The sequence below is a fragment of the Ammospiza nelsoni genome, chromosome 6 (genome assembly GCF_027579445.1).
Source record: "Ammospiza nelsoni isolate bAmmNel1 chromosome 6, bAmmNel1.pri, whole genome shotgun sequence".
Classification (NCBI taxonomy): Eukaryota; Metazoa; Chordata; class Aves; order Passeriformes; family Passerellidae; genus Ammospiza; species Ammospiza nelsoni.
In genome coordinates, this window is record NC_080638.1 from 28878973 (window position 1) to 28896964 (window position 17992).

At 36.0% G+C, this 17992-nt stretch overlaps 1 protein-coding gene across 3 annotated transcripts in view; it reads right to left on the reverse strand.

Annotated features, from left to right (window-relative positions):
* Positions 1 to 3212: 3212 nt before the first annotated feature.
* Positions 3213 to 17992, reverse strand: part of UBR1 (ubiquitin protein ligase E3 component n-recognin 1) — a 59042-nt gene continuing 44262 nt past the window's right edge. For 2 of the 3 annotated variants that reach the window (XM_059473673.1, XM_059473672.1), the window contains exons 36-47: positions 15680 to 15735; positions 15277 to 15373; positions 14044 to 14111; positions 13048 to 13198; positions 12124 to 12211; positions 11315 to 11448; positions 10032 to 10140; positions 7920 to 7976; positions 7358 to 7435; positions 6530 to 6700; positions 6278 to 6379; positions 3213 to 5829 (exon numbers count right to left, since the gene is read on the reverse strand). In XM_059473673.1, coding sequence (XP_059329656.1) covers positions 5688 to 5829; positions 6278 to 6379; positions 6530 to 6700; positions 7358 to 7435; positions 7920 to 7976; positions 10032 to 10140; positions 11315 to 11448; positions 12124 to 12211; positions 13048 to 13198; positions 14044 to 14111; positions 15277 to 15373; positions 15680 to 15735 — 1253 coding nt within the window. In that variant the 3' untranslated portion in view covers positions 3213 to 5687. Of the gene's footprint in view, positions 5830 to 6277; positions 6380 to 6529; positions 6701 to 7357; positions 7436 to 7919; positions 7977 to 10031; positions 10141 to 11314; positions 11449 to 12123; positions 12212 to 13047; positions 13199 to 14043; positions 14112 to 15276; positions 15374 to 15673; positions 15736 to 17992 lie in introns of all 3 variants that reach the window. The other variant, XM_059473671.1, reaches the window with a different exon arrangement.

Here is a 17992-nt window from a genome sequence, read left to right on the forward strand (position 1 = left end):
CTAGATTTATAAACTGAGACTTCTTTCTACAAGAACTCTTAATTCTCCCCTTTGCACTGCACTTACCTGTATGCCTACTTCTTGTCTTCCTTGCAATCACTTTGCCCAGTGGGTGATTAAAACTTAACTGGTGTGTAATTCCTTCAGCCATTTCTGGAAGCCAGAAGTACTTACCAGCAGCTCTATAATTAGCTGATGATACAGGCTGGAAATGAATGAATGCAGAGAGTTGTGGTTCCTTGAGAGATCAGGGAAAAGACACTCCTTGTATTGCTAACTAATCAGATTTTGCATGTTTTTCTTTAAATACAGTGTAATTTTTTTCAGATAAGTATGCCAAGTGTCATCTGGTGAGTCAATAGTCACTTCCTCAAGACAATTTTATTCTATTTTTGGTACAACAGTCCTAGACCTCAATAACTAAAGCTTGTAGAATTATAAGAACCGTAAGCTCACTCATTTGATAGCTTTCAAGTTAATGGGTTTGTCAAGAGTCTGCTCTGAAAAAATACATTTGGAAGGAAGAGTGAACTGATGAGCCAGCCTCAGCATCTTTATCAAGACAAAAAAATGCCATCCAGCAGCAGCTGTAACACATTACCACAAAGAGCAGAGGTGTAAGTATCCAGCTATACAATTTTCTCTGTCCCCCACACAGCTAATTTACTTGCATATGAACAAAACACATTTTACCGTAAAGGATTCAGCAGCATTTAGCATATTAAACTTTGTCTCTCAGCTAAACTGCAGCAGTGGAATGTGACTGGTTTTGAAATTAGCTTACTTTCAGCATACATCTCACAGGCAACAGTTCTTGTCTGACCTATTACCAGTAATCACTAAGTCATTCGACTGCTAATTTCTATCCTGTCTAGGCATTCAGAGTCTCCCCCGATAGGGATACATTACAAAAAGATAATAGCTCACTTCACAGTATCAGGATAAAATTTACTTTTGTTAATAAATGCTTTCTTCTTTGCTTTGTATTTACTGATTTCCTCAGAACATGGGAAGTGCTACACCCTACATATCCCAGCTTCCTTTCTAGCACCTGTCATGACCGTTTAGGTTTCCTGTAGTATTTAACACCAGAGGCACTGGATCAAGGAAACAAACTCAGGCAGCAGCACAGACTCCATCTTTAACTCTCCGTAATTCATAAAGACAGAGACGGCATTAGTGAGCCAAGCCTTTAAGCCAGGGCATCTGCTCAGATACAGAAATAAATACGATTCAGGGGACACTTGTTATCCTATTTGTTACTAATGCCTAATCCAGTCAAAATTTATAACAATACAGAAAATGCCAGAGTAAGGAACTTACCTATGCATAAAACTGTCTTCTTTATCAAGTTATTAATTTAAAAAATAAAATAAACACTGTAATGTTCAGTTTCTGATGAAGGCACAATGAGAGTTTCTTTAGAAACTGCATGTACCATGCTCTTCCTTAAAAGCTTGAGCATTGCCACTGAAAACACTTGCTCTATGCTGATCACAGAGAAAAATAGTACGAAATATAAACACGCAGCACATCTAGGATTTTGTTTAAATGAACATAGTTCAAGCAGATCTTCATCACCTTGGGATGAACATCTCAATTCTTGTACCCAAAGAGGCCAATATTAAATTTCAGGCACAATTAAGGAGGAGATAAAGTTCTGCAGTCTTCTGAGAAAGGCTAACAACACATCTTCACAAATACAGCAAGGACTTCAAATGATCATGAAATCCACAGTCCCCACTTTGTGCTTCACAACATTTTGCTGCAGCTCATTCACTCAAGCATAAAGCCTAGAAATCTAAAATTAAGTCTGATGGACTCTAAGTTGTTTGACAACCTGTACTTATACAGCACAAACTATACTCCTTTTTGACACTGATCTCATGAACAGCAAAACCAAAAGTCAGGTCCTACTTCAATATCTCATGTTTAACTCTGTACCTGGTCTCTTACTCATGGTTACACAAAACCACATATATATCACCTCTTGGAATTTCAGCTTGCTCTCCTTCAATGCAAATTTCCTTTACTTCACTTTCGTGAACGATTTTGACTGTACTGAAACCAACTTCAGAGAAATGTAGCTAGGATTAGAAACAACTAGATTTGAGACACATGTAAGGAAGTGGATTTTCATTATTAGCCATTTTTTCCTGTATGAACCTTCCAATTTAGCCTACCTGGAAAACACTGATAATAACAAAGAGAAGAGATTGTGCCACAGAAATTAAACTACTTCTATTTTTGATAAAATCTTTGAACACCTTGTCAAGTAATAGGTTAGAAGAATCTAAGTAACAGCATAGATGCTGTATTATGAATCTGAATAGTTTACATTGGAGATTATTCAAGGTTGTTGTCTAGAAAATAAGTGGATTTCAACCATAATGCAGAGCATATAATAGTGAAAATACTCCTCTACATAACTTTGTACATTGAGATTTTTATTACACAAGAAATACTGCTGTGTCTTTTCTTTTTTCCCTTAATTAACAGGATTCCTCTTCTAATTTTCTTCAGAAAATTTCTATTAGTAGACTTCAACCTATCTACCTCTACCTGTCGCCTTTTCAGGAAATCAGTTCTTAAAAACCATTTACTGAGAATAAGTATAAAAAGCAACATCATTAACACCCAAATGGTGCCCAAAGCTTGAACAAAGCAGTGAACATGATGACAACCAGCAGCCTGTAACTTTAAGAGCAAGAAGAACTGGCCATATCTATGTAAAAGATGTCTTGACTGCTTGTTTAGGTCTATAATAAGTCACTTTTTTTTTTAAAAAGTATGTATCACACAGCACGTGAGACCAGCACCATAAAGTTTCTCTTTCTAGAGACTAAGTATCTGCCAAACAGTACAGCCAGTTCTTCAAGAAGATACAAAACCAGATGCACTCAACTAGATCAGTTTCAGGGCATATAAATATTAAATTCTGTACTTTTAACTTCTTTTAGAAATTTATGTGGACAGTGTAGGAATTTGCATCTGTAAAATACTAGGACATGTTTCACGTGGAGCGTATCTTTACATAAGAAAAGGCATCCTACCATTCCTTACAGTATGACCAAGATACAGCCTACATGGATAACTGATAGTTTACCAACCATTTTCCAGCTCTTCTCCTTTCCCATACTGACAGACACCACTATAACACACTTGGTAAAATGGACTGTGCGGTGCCAAAGTGCCTCCAAATAAAAACTGAATAATCTACAAGAAGTTACTTTATTTCCTTTTTTTTTAAATATACATATACAAGATATTTTATTTCAAAAGCACAAGAACATTATACAAGTTTCAAATTTACATTTTTGCAATTTAAGATACCAGTATGTGCATTATCAAATAACTTCTGTCAGCTTGGATGGAACAGAAATAAGTGGCATAAGCATCTTGCAGTCACTAAATACAGATTATACTCACAGTGAACAAAACTGCATAGTAATTTATGAAATGAAAGATGACCACGCTAGTCAGTGAACTATAGGGGAGCCCATTTGCTAAATTAGTATGTGCAAATGTAAACTCAACTTTCCTCTCCCACTTCTTTAACTACAAAGAGATTTCCAGAGCTTTAAAGAAGCTCACTTGCCCTTACCAGCTCCTGTCCTTGTATACTACAGTTCAGACAGAAAACAAAATAAAGTGATCTCACTGTATACTGGATAATGGAAATTTTGTATCAGTGAAGTGCAAGATAACTGAAAGGTCTTGATAACTGAATATGTAAATATCAGAGGGAAACAGTAAGAGAATACAGGTTTGGTACCAATGAGGCATTTGCCAGTCTTAATTCAATATTTTTCTTTGTAAGCAGTGTTTTGATGATATAAAAATCACCAGCGCATGCAAGTTTTCATGACAACTGTTCTAAACTTCTCTAAAACATGTTTTAGAGAAGACTAACAGCATTAATATTTGTCTTCTAAGAGTTTAATATTCAGGTTTAAAATCTGACAGAATCAAAATAAGGAGAATGGTCTTAATTTCAAGTAAGAGAATACCTGGAAAATATATCAAAGCCAACTTTTTATATCACTGGGGAAGGATTACAGCAGAAGTTTTTAAAAAGTATTTGAAACCAGAACAATGTTTGAGATCATTGGTATTCCATATTTAGATTCATTATGGTGCTGTGCAGTGCACTCATACATACATACTCAAAAAACATTTTTAAAAAACCCAGAAGAATGGTATTTAAATCTAAATCATTAATTGTGATTCTACTATCTCTCACGTAATTGTGGGAAAAGAAAAGAAAACAATAAAGAAATCACACAAAAACATTCAGACATTAATTTGAAAAAGTCCCCTTGAAAGCCTGATTTAAATGGCACCAAAGAATCTAAAAATAGCAAAGGGGCAGGGAAATGAAGGATAGTGACAACTTCAAACTTTCTCGGGAGATGCCATTTCCATATGAAAGAGTTTGTATCCATCACATTACAAATTCTCTCATGTATATTATGGCTGAAATTCAGAAAACAGAACAACAAACATTTAGAACTGAAGCACAATCACATATCATTGAGAGAGAGTTCAATCACAATGTGCTATTAACTACTGAAGGGCAAAGAGACAGATTTAGCCACCTTTTCTTCCCTTTTCTGCTCTACCTGGCACTGAACCACTGAACATGCCTCCCAAAACACAATTTCATTTATGCAGACTCCAAAACATGCTCAAACAACAGTGACAGAGGATAACGAGCAGAAAATCCCTTAGATAAGGGCAAACTTATTTCTGATTCTAAAACTTGCTGGTTTTGGGCCTTGATTTAAGTCCAGTGACAGCTTTGAAGGCTGTTTACTTCACTGAGGTCTCTGGCTCGGTAGCTTACGGAGCTACACCACAACTACATACCTGCAGTATTTTCTCTTTCGATTCTTGGGGAAGGCCTCAGAAGATAAACTGTACAAGAAGTAAAACTAACCACAACCTAGGCAAATGGTGAAGCCCCAGACCTCTTATGATATACACTAATGGAGGATAATTTCATTAGATAAAGTGCAGTTCTGGCAATGCAAAAAGCACAGACTTAATTCTTTGATGCAACAAGCAAGATGGTAATCCCTCCATGCACTATCTATTCCACACTTCTCATTTAAAGAATTCATCAATGAAAATTCTTCATTAAATCCCAAGGTATATCTGAATACAAGCTTTTTCTGTAAAATTTATTTTTTATTTTACCTGTTGCTGCAGGTGACTAAAGACCTTGCACCACTTCCACTCCAATACGATCTCGATCTATTTAAAGCTTCACTAAGCTTGGGAAATAGACCCAGGAAGAAGGTAAAGGAGGCTTTTTCTTGGCAACACCATTTACATATGTTCTCAAGTCATGGAAGAGACAAGTGTGGTGTGTGCTCTGAAAAACAGCATTTGGGAACTGTCCTCATGAAAACACATAAAACAATCTGAACTTCTGAAAAAAATGGAAATATTTCTGGTTCAGTAATAATTACAGAATGTGATTTTCCTTTTTTTGGAAAGGAAAAAAGAGGAAAATATGTGATACGAGTTTCTGTTTCAATGCATCAGTGATACATCCAACCTAGAGAATCCATCAATTAATTGTCTGAACTACAGAAACCACTTGAGTAGATTTTTTACTGCCACCTTCCTTTCCTTTTCCAAAGCATTGCCACAGGTCAGAGTTTTCCCTAAAATCAAGAGACTCAGAGCAGCTGCCAGTTGAATCCAAAGAAGATCTGATTTGTTTCTTGGCTCCTGGCAATCTCCTCTATGATGCAGTGCTGCTGCCACAGCAGATGGAGCTTCCGGTAACGCTCCTGACATAAGTGCAGGGGATTTCCTCTTCTTCAGAGGAAAAGAGAACAACCAGTTAGCATATCAGAATAGCAACTGACAAACTGTCCAATTAATAGGCTAACATTAACTCTAGACTAATTAAATACTAATTAAATTCCAAACAAGTCTGTCGGAAATGCAAAAATATCTCTACTTGTGACAAGCAATGACTGCCATTTCTGTGATGATATTTCAGCAATGGCAGTTCTCATATGTTTCTGATGAAATGCATACAAAGCATTCTTGAGACAAGTAAGAAAGTTTAACAGTACTAAAAAAGTGTATTTTCTCATTATAAACTACCCACTTCTGACTGGAAACTGCCATCAGTTCCCCAGGTCAAGATATGCATTACATACAGTGTTGTACACACTAGCCAGAAGAATGTGTTGTCCAATGAGTATAAGAAGGAAAAAAAGATAAAAATGGAGAATTAGGAAGTCAGGCATTTACTTACTTCAGACCTGGATCTGTTTCTCCATATTCATCCAAATAGGGTGCAGGATATAAGCAGCCCCTGGTTTTACCTTCAATGAGGACAACTTTGCATTCCCTGATTCTTAAAGAAAAGAATAGCTACATTTAAAATACAACTCCAATCAGGATCTTCCCTTTCTGGTGAGCTATAATTTATGTCAAAGTATTGTTTCTTTATCTCAGACAAAAAGAAGCAAACGCTTTGACAATGTTGTGACTTCTGGCTACTTACTTGAGAAACATGCAGACTCCAGCTCCACACTGAAGAGCATGAGAAGTACAGGCTCCCAGCTCCTCCCCATTCACCAGCTCCTGACAGCAAGTGTTCTGGGAACACAGCATTGCCCCACAGAATAAACACAATACTGGGTGCTTTTGCTCATCATCAGAAGACCGTGGGCATCTAAAAGAAGCGTAACCAGCATGTCACAGCAGAAACCAAAAGTTTAAAAGAAATTTTAACTAAAGCTTTATGTTCCTTAAGAAAACCCCAAAAAGACCTATCCAACCAATTTAAAACCCCAAATCACAATCAAACAAAAGCCTAAGACATATCATATCACAATCAAATAACATATCTGCCTCCTCATGTTGTATTTTTACACTGTTTGAAATAATTATCTGCAAGATGTCTCCTTTGAGTAGGAGGTTGAACTAGATGATCAACAGAAATCCCTTCTGACCTCAATTATCCTATGATTCACACTTCTTGGCAAAAAACAGTGCCATCATCTGAGCTTGTTGTGTCCAGTGCAAAAATAATTTTTGGGCTTATGGCCAAACCAAATGCACATTCTGCAGGAGAAAAGTGACCAGCAGACTAAGCTATAAAAATTTTATATGCTGCCTTATCAAACACAAGTGACTTCATTTAGCAAGCTGTTGTGCTTCACATTTAAAATGAACAGGTGCTAGTATAGGTCAGTATAACCATAACAACGCCTTCACTATAAAATAATTTCTGTATTCTTTCAATACCAGTTACAGTAACTGCAAGAATATAAAATTCACTAAAAGCGACAAAACTCCTAAGAAAACAACTAAATATGCCACATCTTACCTAAACTGAGAGGCTTGATTCAGAAGGCAACTGTAGTCTTCAGGAAGCTCTATTAAATGATTTCTTTTCCTAGGATACCTGGGTAAGTGGAATACAAGTATTATGAGAATAAAAAAGATCAAAGCAAACAATGGACTAAATAACCACAAACTCCTGCTAAGCTTTTGGTCATTTCTGCAGAAGTCTACAATTCTAGAGCAATTCTTCAGTCCCGGAATCCCAAATGAGATGCTCCACATGGGAGCTTCAACATTTCTATATTCTAGCAAAGGTGCTGAACTTAAATTTCACATACAACATACATGTATGAAGACATTTCCTATTTCAGTTAGCTTTTGGTCTTTCCTAGAGCAGGACAGATTACTTGTCTAACAATGTTGTACAATCTCAATAAAGAGTCAATGTATGAGGAATAATAAACAAGAGATTTAAAGAGAAATGTACTTCTAGCAGTAGGGCAGAAGGAATAAAACATGAAGTCTCTGACTTGCCCACAATAAGCATTTCATTCTTTCAAGTGTTTTAAGTCAAAACCAGAAGAAAACAACAACAACAAGCTTACCTTATTGCAATGCTTTTCCCTTTCAAACAACTTAACACCACTGGATCAGCACACCACCTATTTCAAACAAACATTTGCAGATTACAGTATTTGATAAAAATATACATTTAGGTTCATTAAATTAAACTAGTAAGTGATAAGCAAACACAAAACACTGATAAAAAGCACTGACAGTTCTACCTAAAACTTTGCAAGATAAAAACAGGGGTGTTTTTTAATAGTTTTCATCAGGAGAATGTTTTGCATACAGGAGGAAAAACCTATGTGAAAAAAGACTTAAAAATACTATCATGCACATAAAACCACTAGATTTACACAGAGTTAAACAATGCAAGTAGTCTTCAGACATACTCAGTTCCTCAACGAGGGCTACAATACACAGCACCTTTTGAAATACATATGCTAGAAGATACAGCAGAAATAAATATTGTGCATTCTAATAGAAAAATATTTGCTGCTTTTATTAAATAACCATCACCGAATGGCTATTTTACAATGGTTTATTACATAATTGCTTAGAATGGCCAAATGTGTCTATCAAAAAAATGGCAGGTAGTGGCCAGCTACAGAAGAGAGGAACTGATATGTTTAAGATGTCTTTTAAGTTATTTCTACCAAAAAAAAAAAAAAAGAGAAGGGAGAAAAACTGCAGCAGATGGTCAATCTAGTATGCTTCATTTAACACATTTCTCAACAATCATCAAATTCAGCCTTCTGAAATAACAATCTGTGAAAAAACATACGGAAACCTGCATGATGATCTGGCAACTGTTACTATTATGTTAAATACGCAGCCTCCTACTTGAAATCTCTTTTTCTGTAGCACAGTAACTATTTGTTAATCCTGCTTCTAGTGATCTTTCCCCATGTTCACAAGCATCATATTTTTTGTGTTCTCTTAGAAAAACTTCTATGTCTTTAAGCAAATATGTAAGAACAAGTAAGAAAAAGTCATTTAATAGTTTACTTGTAAAAACAAATCTATAAATTTATATGTAATAATATACACTACAAATGGAACTGATGATAATAAAACTGTATGTAGGGAACTGTTTAGGTCAGCTATATGGACTGTCTAGACCACAAAGATTAAAACAACTAGAGGTTAAAAAACCCAACCAAACAACAACGAAGTAAAAGCTAATGTGAGTCAGAGAATTCTGCCAAGAACCAGGAATAATCATTACTGTCATCAGGTGCTCAAATGGTCATGTTAAATACACATTCTCCAACACAATATAGCTGCTCTAGTCTTAACTGGGGATGAGGTATGGTGCGCCCATTCATTTAATTTGAGGTTTTGAATGCAGAATTTAACCGATTCTTTCTTTACTGCTAAAGAAAATGTTTTCTTTACTGCTACTTTCACAAACTGGAAGAAGTGAAATTTAGGTTAGAAATCAGGAAGAAATTCTTTCCTCTGAGGATGGTAAGATACTGGAACAGGTTGCCCAGAGAAGTTTTGGATGCCCCAACCCTGGAAGTGTTCAAGTCCAGCTTGAATAAGGCTTGGAGCAGCCTGCTTTAGTGGAAGGTGTCCCTGCCCATGGCAGGGTGCTGAGATCCAGATCGTCTTTAAGGTTCCTCCCAACCCTCTAACATTGTATGATTCCATGAGTGCAGATGGCAATGTACATAATGCTCAAATTGTATCTTTTAACCATTAAGCCAATTTCAACATCCACCGGTCTATTTTGCAAATGTTGAGAAGAAATAATACAAAGCCTCACCCTGCCAGCTACATGATTTTCCACACTCTCATTTTATAGCTCGTGTAATCAGCACTTTTGCTGAGGACAGATTAAAAATAGGCAAATGAGCACTGAGTGCCATATCAAACACGCAATGGTTTAAAATAACTTCTGTCTGTATGGTTTCATATAGGTCTGCAAGCACTAGTCCCTTAAACTATAATTAGTTAATATTGTAACTATCATAAAATAGAGAGTGCTTTATGTTACTGAAGTGCTTTAAGAGATTTAGTGTACCTGTACAAAATGTTTAGAACTTCAGTATGAGTTTGAGCTTAGTCATTCACTAACAATTTTGGTCTAGAATTCCCACAGGGCCATCACAGTAGAAGAACATGGCCTGTCCAGTCCCAGTTAGTACCTTTGAAGCAGTGGATTTACTGTGTCCCAATATTCATGGAAGAGCTGGAACAAATTTGTAGGTAGAGAGAGGTAACTACAAAGTGCCTTGAATTGCCCTTCTTCAGAAACTGCAAAAGAAAACACGAATGAGTGCTCAAGTGTTTCAGCACTGCTGAATAATTCTCTCAAAACTAGAAATCTCCTGATCCCTTTTCCATTGAATAGTCTGTATCCTACAGCTTCATCATAGTGCCTACATCGTACAACTGGGTATTATTCTGCCAACTTAATCAGAGCTATCATTTGGATTAGTTGAGGATCTGTTTAAACAAATTTGACATATATAATTAAGTATTTTTTAATACATAAGTTACTGTAATAACAAAATTCCTTGCTTAAATTACTGCATAATATGTCACACAAGTGCAGAAGATTTCTGTACTTGCATTTTATTTTTTCACTACCCTTCTGACAGTCCTCAATGATATTAAATTTTGCTGTAATCAAGTCAGTGCTAACATTACATGAAATTGGGCTAATTTTATAGTTTGCTGGGTGGTCATTTATTGTCTCTGCTACAGAAAATTACATTGTTGGTTCACCAGAAAGACTCCTCCCTACAGAATCAAAGATCCAGACCCCTGGTAAGGATAACGGCATATCCCAATGTGCAGAGATTTTGACTTGCATATTCTAATAAAATTCTAATTTAGTTCACAGTTTATACAAATAAATTTTTCATTTTTGTTGTTATATATGTGTTATATTTTGTCTCAGTTAATCACAAAAATTACTGCTCTTGTTTTCAAATAGTTGATGATTCTGTGTTTCACTGGATTTTGACACATAACAAAATATTTATTTTTGGGGTTAGTAACAGTAATGTATTAGGATCCTTCAAGGAAGAGGCTTAAGTTTTATACTGTGCTTTGTACCTGTTCGGTTTTGTTTGGCTCAATCCCTGTATCTTTAGCATTTACCAACATTAGCACTACAGAAAAACACTGGGCTTTCAAAATACATTTCAGGCAATGTAACCTAAATTCCTGAAATTATCTTTACACTGCTGAATCTTTATCAACAAGTACTCACTATCAATACATCACTGACCATTCACATATTTGCATCTTCTATGCAGGTCAGGACAACTCAGCTTCAATTGCCTGTCCCTTCCTCTACGAATTAGTAATTCCTTTACCTTCCAAGTCTTACTTTCATATATTGAATATTGTTAAATTATTGTGAACATTTAAAAATTCTTTCAAGACAGAGAAGGTCATACATTTGTTTTCTCATATTTACCTTGTAATAGCTCCTCAGGTGGAGAAACTCCCAGCAAATAATGAAAAAATAAAGCAGCACAACGAAGGTAAGGCACGATGCCTTTTTTAACACAATCCCACACAAGCCAGCCTGGAATATCCTGACTGAAGCAACTGTAAAACAGAAATGAGAAAAAGCTGCAGTAGTCATACCGCAAATCATTCTAGCACTATCATATTTTGGCTAGCATTGGTAGAATTGTAGCTGTGTAGAAGCAACCCTCATGTGTCCCAAATTCTGTAAAACACAGCCACCAGCACTTGACTTCCAACTTCCCCTTTTCACAAGAAATGAGTACTGAGTTTATGAACCACACTTGTAATAAATCTTCAAATTAGACAGCTGTACCTGTCAGAAAAGTCTGAAAATGGGCACTAACACTCAAATAAGTGACAATGTTCGGCTTTACACTTATCCCCCTTTTGTAGTAGGACCATTTCCTTCTTTCTCATTTCCATTTATAACACAAGAGATCTAAACCAAAATAATCAAAGCAAAGAAAAAATAAACACTGCAGCTGGATGTATTTCTCTCCACAATGGATACAGGTATTTTTTCATCCTCAGGCTAATGATTCACTCTGCTGTCCACAAAAAGCAGCCACTTTAACTAAAAGCATTTCTTTTACCACTTGCAGTGTTCAGGAGCATGGGAAGAAAGCACAAGGCACTGTGCTACTCCCTATATGAAATAAGTAATTTTTTCCTGTCTTTTCTGTTGTCCTGGTCAATCCTGTAGATTGCTGTCTTTCCAAGAAAATTTAACACTACAATTGAACTGTTACTTACCCACTGGTGTATTGGCAAACCTCTCTACAGAAAGACTGTGCAGATTGTGCCTCCTCACTATTGTCAGATGAGTGAGCAGTAGGGGATTCTGCACACAAAAAGAAGAGTCCACTGTAAATGCACTACATCCTGACACACTTCTCTTTTACAAATACTAAAACCTTTTTTTAAAATTCAATTATAGAATTAATTCCACTTTAATTTGCTTAATTCTTTTCTATTTGCTGTTTTTTATCTTAAAAATGTTCTCCTGAGACTTAATGCTGTAAGGAAGAATCAGGATTACACTCTCATTGGTCATCCTCAGTAAAGAACTGCTTCCTTCCCTTGAACTTCTGAAGTTGTTCTACACAGCTTAAGCTACAGAAATTTTTTTAAATGTCTAGATTTTTTAAAAATTCCTATCATACTGAAGAAAAAACAAAGTACTAGCTAGAAAGTCTGCAGGCAATTTTTAACTATGTTATGAATTAGAGAGAAAAATTTAATTCTCTCCTATCGGTTTACAGGATTCTGTATTTCAGATCTGGGTATTTACTAAGTTGAAGAGCAAAGAAAATTTTATTTCCCAAATCCATATGGGTTATCACTGTGCAGCTCAGTGATGCTGGCAGAACTTTGATTCTCTTACAAGGAGTGAAGAAGGGAAAGTTACCCCTCTAAAATGACTGACTGGAGCAAGTACTGATATATCAATAACTATTTTGGTTTCTTAGCCTAAGCACACAGAAGTGATATAATAAAATGCTCTGAACTTGATGTAATGCTACTTCATTTTTACCAGAAAACAGTTATTACTACCTAGGCCTAAGTGTCACCTCTTATGAGGACATTTATACATGGAAGACATTAATGGTATCAATCCATTATTTTTAAGAAACTGTGCAAAAATGCCAGAAAAATGCAACACAAATACACATCTACCTGTTGCTGAAGAGATGACTATTTGCATTATGTGTGCCAGTGTTGTCAGATGGAAGAGGTAGAGGTGGTTATAGGCTGAACTAACTGATGAAGGTTGCAAGTCTACAGCATCTTCCCAGTATAAAGATGGAAAGGATAATACAGCTCCCACCTACAGTGAAGAGGAATAGACAAATATTAAAGTGCCAAAAATTTGGTAATAGATACAAGGGTAGCAACTATACTCTCACTATACATTTGTATTTTATTTTTGTATTCTGAGTGTGTTAATCTACCTTACTTGTTTTAATGCAAAGTAGCAAAAACTCACTGGAAAATATTAACCATTTGAGCACTATAGGGCATGTAGGAAACTCAGACAGAGTTGAATAGTAATTGTCAGTTTAGAGATATACCATGCCCAGTTCCTAAAAAGCTTGATTTCTGTTCTTTGACACAAGTCAAAGCACATTGAAAAAAGTGGGAAGTGAGACCAAGCATTAGATAGAAGGACAGCCAGGGCAAGACAGATTTTATTTGGTGAGTCTGGTTTTATTGGCTGTTTTCTGCGTGCTTTGGATTTTTTGAACAGCAGAAAAATCTGTAATGCATATTTGTATTAAGAACAGAAAGAAGAGGCTAAGAAAATTACAGAAGGTAACGAGAGTCGATGTAAAGAAATCAGAGTATGAGATACTGATTGAGACAAAGGGAAAGTGAGGGAAAGAAACTGAGTGCGTTTCTTAAGTTGTTTTTTTTTAATCCTTAGTAACAATGGAAGTGGAAAAAAGAAGATTGAGATTGCAAGAAGGAAATTTAATAAGAACAAGACAGCAAAGATTTGAAAGTCAGCAGAACTAAAAGTAAACACAGCAGTTATAGGCAATCATTTGATTGTTGCTCATATATAATCACTTGACTCATGCAAATGAACAGATACTATTTACAGAGTACAGTACACAAAAATTTGTGCTCAAAAGAAAGTATTAACATGAAGAATAAAATGAACCTGCTTACCAAAATGTGGAACATATCTACTTCTAAGAGTGATGGAGTGTCCTCCCCTTTATAGCTTGGTAGGAGAACTACAAAATAAAGGTATCAGTTAAATATTTAGCACGTATTTTCTTCTTTTGAGTTGAACTGTAGTATCAGAATCTGATTTTAGAGCCTCTATAATTTCTGTGTTTTCATCAAACAAAGGTCCAGATCCTTAAGGATCTGTTTAATTAACTGATTACCACTGGTTTGACTGTGCATGTTTAGCTATTTCCACATGCACTAACAGTTAACAATTTTAATTAATATATCTTCAAAATTCTGCGACATAAATCTTTATTTCTCCACCTCTAATAAATCACACATAGTGTTAAAGGTGAAGGTCCTTAGGCACCTCAGCACTAGATGCCTCACAACCTTGCCCAATACAAAAGCCTAAGAACACCACATAAGACTCTTAGACTAACCCAATCAATAAGAAACTAGGGGGAAACTACATGCCTCAAACTAGCTCTCCCTGGGACTGAAATATCTTAAGCTAGGCTTCAAGCAGACTTTTGAAAGTATTGAAAGTCACAGAATTATAGAATGGTTTGCATTGAAAGGGAGTTTAAAGATGATCCAGCTCCATCTCCCCTGCCAAAGGCAGGAGTGTGACTCACTACATCAGGCTGCCCAGAGCTCCCTCCAATCTGACCTTTAACACTTCCAGGGATGGGGCAACCACTTCTTTGAGCAGCCTGTTTCAGTGCCCCACCACCTCACAGTACAGAATTTCCATCTAATAGTTAACCTAAACCTAGTTTTTTTCAGTTTAAAATCATTCCACTTATGTCCTGCCCCTATCTACCTCTCTAATAAGTCCCTTTCTCTCCTTTTTATAAGCCCTCGTAGGATACTGGAAGGCTGTGATGAAGCCTCCCCAGAGCCTGCTCTTCTCCATGCTAAGAAGATGAGGTTTCACAATTAAGAAAAACCTATTTTGTGGCTTTATTCATCTGTTTAGAAGAGAATTTGAGTAATTCTGAACATTGCCAGAGACAGCTGTTACCCATCTTTTCCAGACTTGAGTATCTGTAGGTCTGGGTAACGTGGGGTGAGCTCCATCTACACCCCATGATTTCAGGCAACTGAAGTGAGCACTGCTGTCAAGTACTCCAGCCCTGGCCTCTGTGCTGCACTAACCTGTGTGCCACTTTGCAACAGAAACTTCCACAACACAAAAGGCAGGAAACAAAAGGACTACAGTACCTCCTAGAAGACGAATCAGGTGTTTCTGTATCAGAAGCTGTGGGGATGTTGTTCTCTGAGCAGCTGCAAACTGCACTAATGCTTTAAGGCCACTGTGCTAGAGCGCAAGAGAAAAGGGTTGAACGGGAAAAAAGGCTAAATATAAGAGTGATATAGAACTGTAAAAACATATCTACTTCTACATAAACATAAAAGACATGTATAAATTAATTTAATATGAACATCCATATACAAGCAGACATTATTCTTTCAAAGTGCTCTTTATGCTATGAATCCAAACATTGAGAGTTCTCCCTCAGCAGAGAATGATCTTGATGTTAACAGTTTTGACAGGTTTATAGATGCATGTATATTATAAATACTTTTTTGTTTAAAATATATTGCATGTCTTACTCACCCATACCTGTCTATTTTGTAGGGATCCAAATAAAGGCTTGCCCTCTGTTTCCAAGAGGTTTTCTTAAAATTAAACACAGAAAAAAATAAGGTTTTTTTTCTACACAACCTAATATTAATTTATTCTTATTATATACACTCCTTTTTAAAGCTCACCCAAATTGCTATAACAGAATTCTCTTGAAAAAACCAAATCTGTCTTAAATGGCACTGATCATTTCCAAGATAAATTATTGCAATAAGCAATTTTAAAATTTTCAGTTTTCAGCCTTTGCAAACTAAGGATTTTAAGGAATGTTGCTTCACATGAATGATGATAAAACATTCATTCTATGGATTCAGATTTATTTTCAGTTACACTTATACAATGCTCAAAACCATCAAGTTACATTTACAGAGATGCTATGCAGCCATCTTACCCTCATATTTATCATAGAATGTTAAGGGGCTGAAATAGACCCTTAAAGTTCATCTAATTCCCACTCCCCTGCCATGGGCAGGGACACCCTCACTAGACCACATTGCTTAAAGCCTCATCCAACCTGACCTTGAACACTGCCAGGGTTGGGGCAGCCACAATTTGCCTTGGCAACCTGGCAAAATTTGCACTACTGCATTTGAATGCAGTTTAACAGAAATACTTTGAAAACAAAACTCCCAACTTTGAATAGAGCTCATCTTTACTCCCTAAGTGCTTTGGTTCTGAAGGAATAATCAGGAAAAAATAAGCCAATAAAAAATAAGAAATCAAATTAACTCAATTGAGTAAAAAGGTATCAGTTCAAATGGTTTTGTACTTCAGTCACTTTCCAGAGATGAAACAGTACACCTGGAATTTTTAAAATTTTATTTCATTGGGAGATTCTGGTTTGGAGGCTTTTTGTTGAGGGGTTTTGGTTCTGGCAGGTTTTGAGTTTGTTTCTTTTTCAGGAGTCTGGCCTTTAGCAATGATATCAATTCACTTCACTTAGGTCAAAGATGTTTTGAACCTCCTCTAGAGGTTCCTCTGAAGTTCCTTGTCTAGGCAGCTCGGCTATATGCCCATTAAATGGTTTCAATAATACACTATAACGAGACTCTTAGACCAGCATACTGAAGCTATGCAGGCAGTTTTGCTTTAGAATTCCACAAAAGTCTGCTCCATTTGCAAACAAAAATGATTCCAAGGAAGTGGTGTGGCCAAGTCAAATTGTCACAGTGATCCCTCTGGCCTTATACTCTTCTCCTCAAGAGTACCTGAATTTTCTTTTACTAACACAGGCTTTCAATATCAGACCTGTGACAACAGTTACTGCATTTATGCACTTGCTGGCTAACTCCTCCTTGACAGCCACCAATATCCTTTTTCATATATCAAACAAAACCAATCTGCACAGCGTTAAGTACAGTAATGTTAATAAAGTGGGTGACCAATTTTAACCTATTTGAAAATATAGAATCCATCACTAAAGATGCAATCAGTTCTATTTCTGCTTTATCAGAATATTCCCAATCCACCTAAAAACCTTCTGAACTCCTGATACTCCATTAGAGATTCAAGGTAGACTAAACTTGTACTTCTACATCTTCATCAAGAAATACTTGGTATAGTTGACAAATCACATGTATGGACATGTACAATTATGTTCTCAATCCCTTCATCATGCATTTTAGACCTAGATCTTGCTTTTTTCCCTATCTGGAAGCATCTACAGATTTATCCACAGCTTCATGTTCATTACACAAACTTAATTGTGTATGCAGTACAGAAACAAAATAAAATTATCCCACACAATGAAAATTTTTTTTCTGTTTAATTTTTTTGCCTTGAGAGATACATGGCAGAGAATGTTTGGTAGTTTTTTTGGTGGGTTTTTTGTTTCTTTTTCTACCAGGTATCTACTTAGCAGTTTCAGAATACAAGGGACTTTCTTCTACAAATCCCATGAAAATTTTTTAAATAATACAGATAAAACCAAATAAGGAGACAGAATACTATTTCACAGCTATTGGACATTTAGTGTAGGAGATGCCTGCAAGTCAATGATCTTTAACAACCTGAAAATATTAATTGAACATGCTTAGTGTTACAATTAGTAATGTGGAAAATGATCACTAACTGCTGTCTCAAATTAAATTCAATGTTGGCATTCCATACCATATATCATGAGCTACTATGTAAGAACAACATCCTACTATTTCTATTGGATTATAGATAATAATTCTGCTATTACATATGTAATTACATATCATTTAATTCGCTATACTATTACATATGGCTTGTACTTATGCAGAACTATTATTTGTACAATCACATTGTATAAAATTAAACAATCAAGCA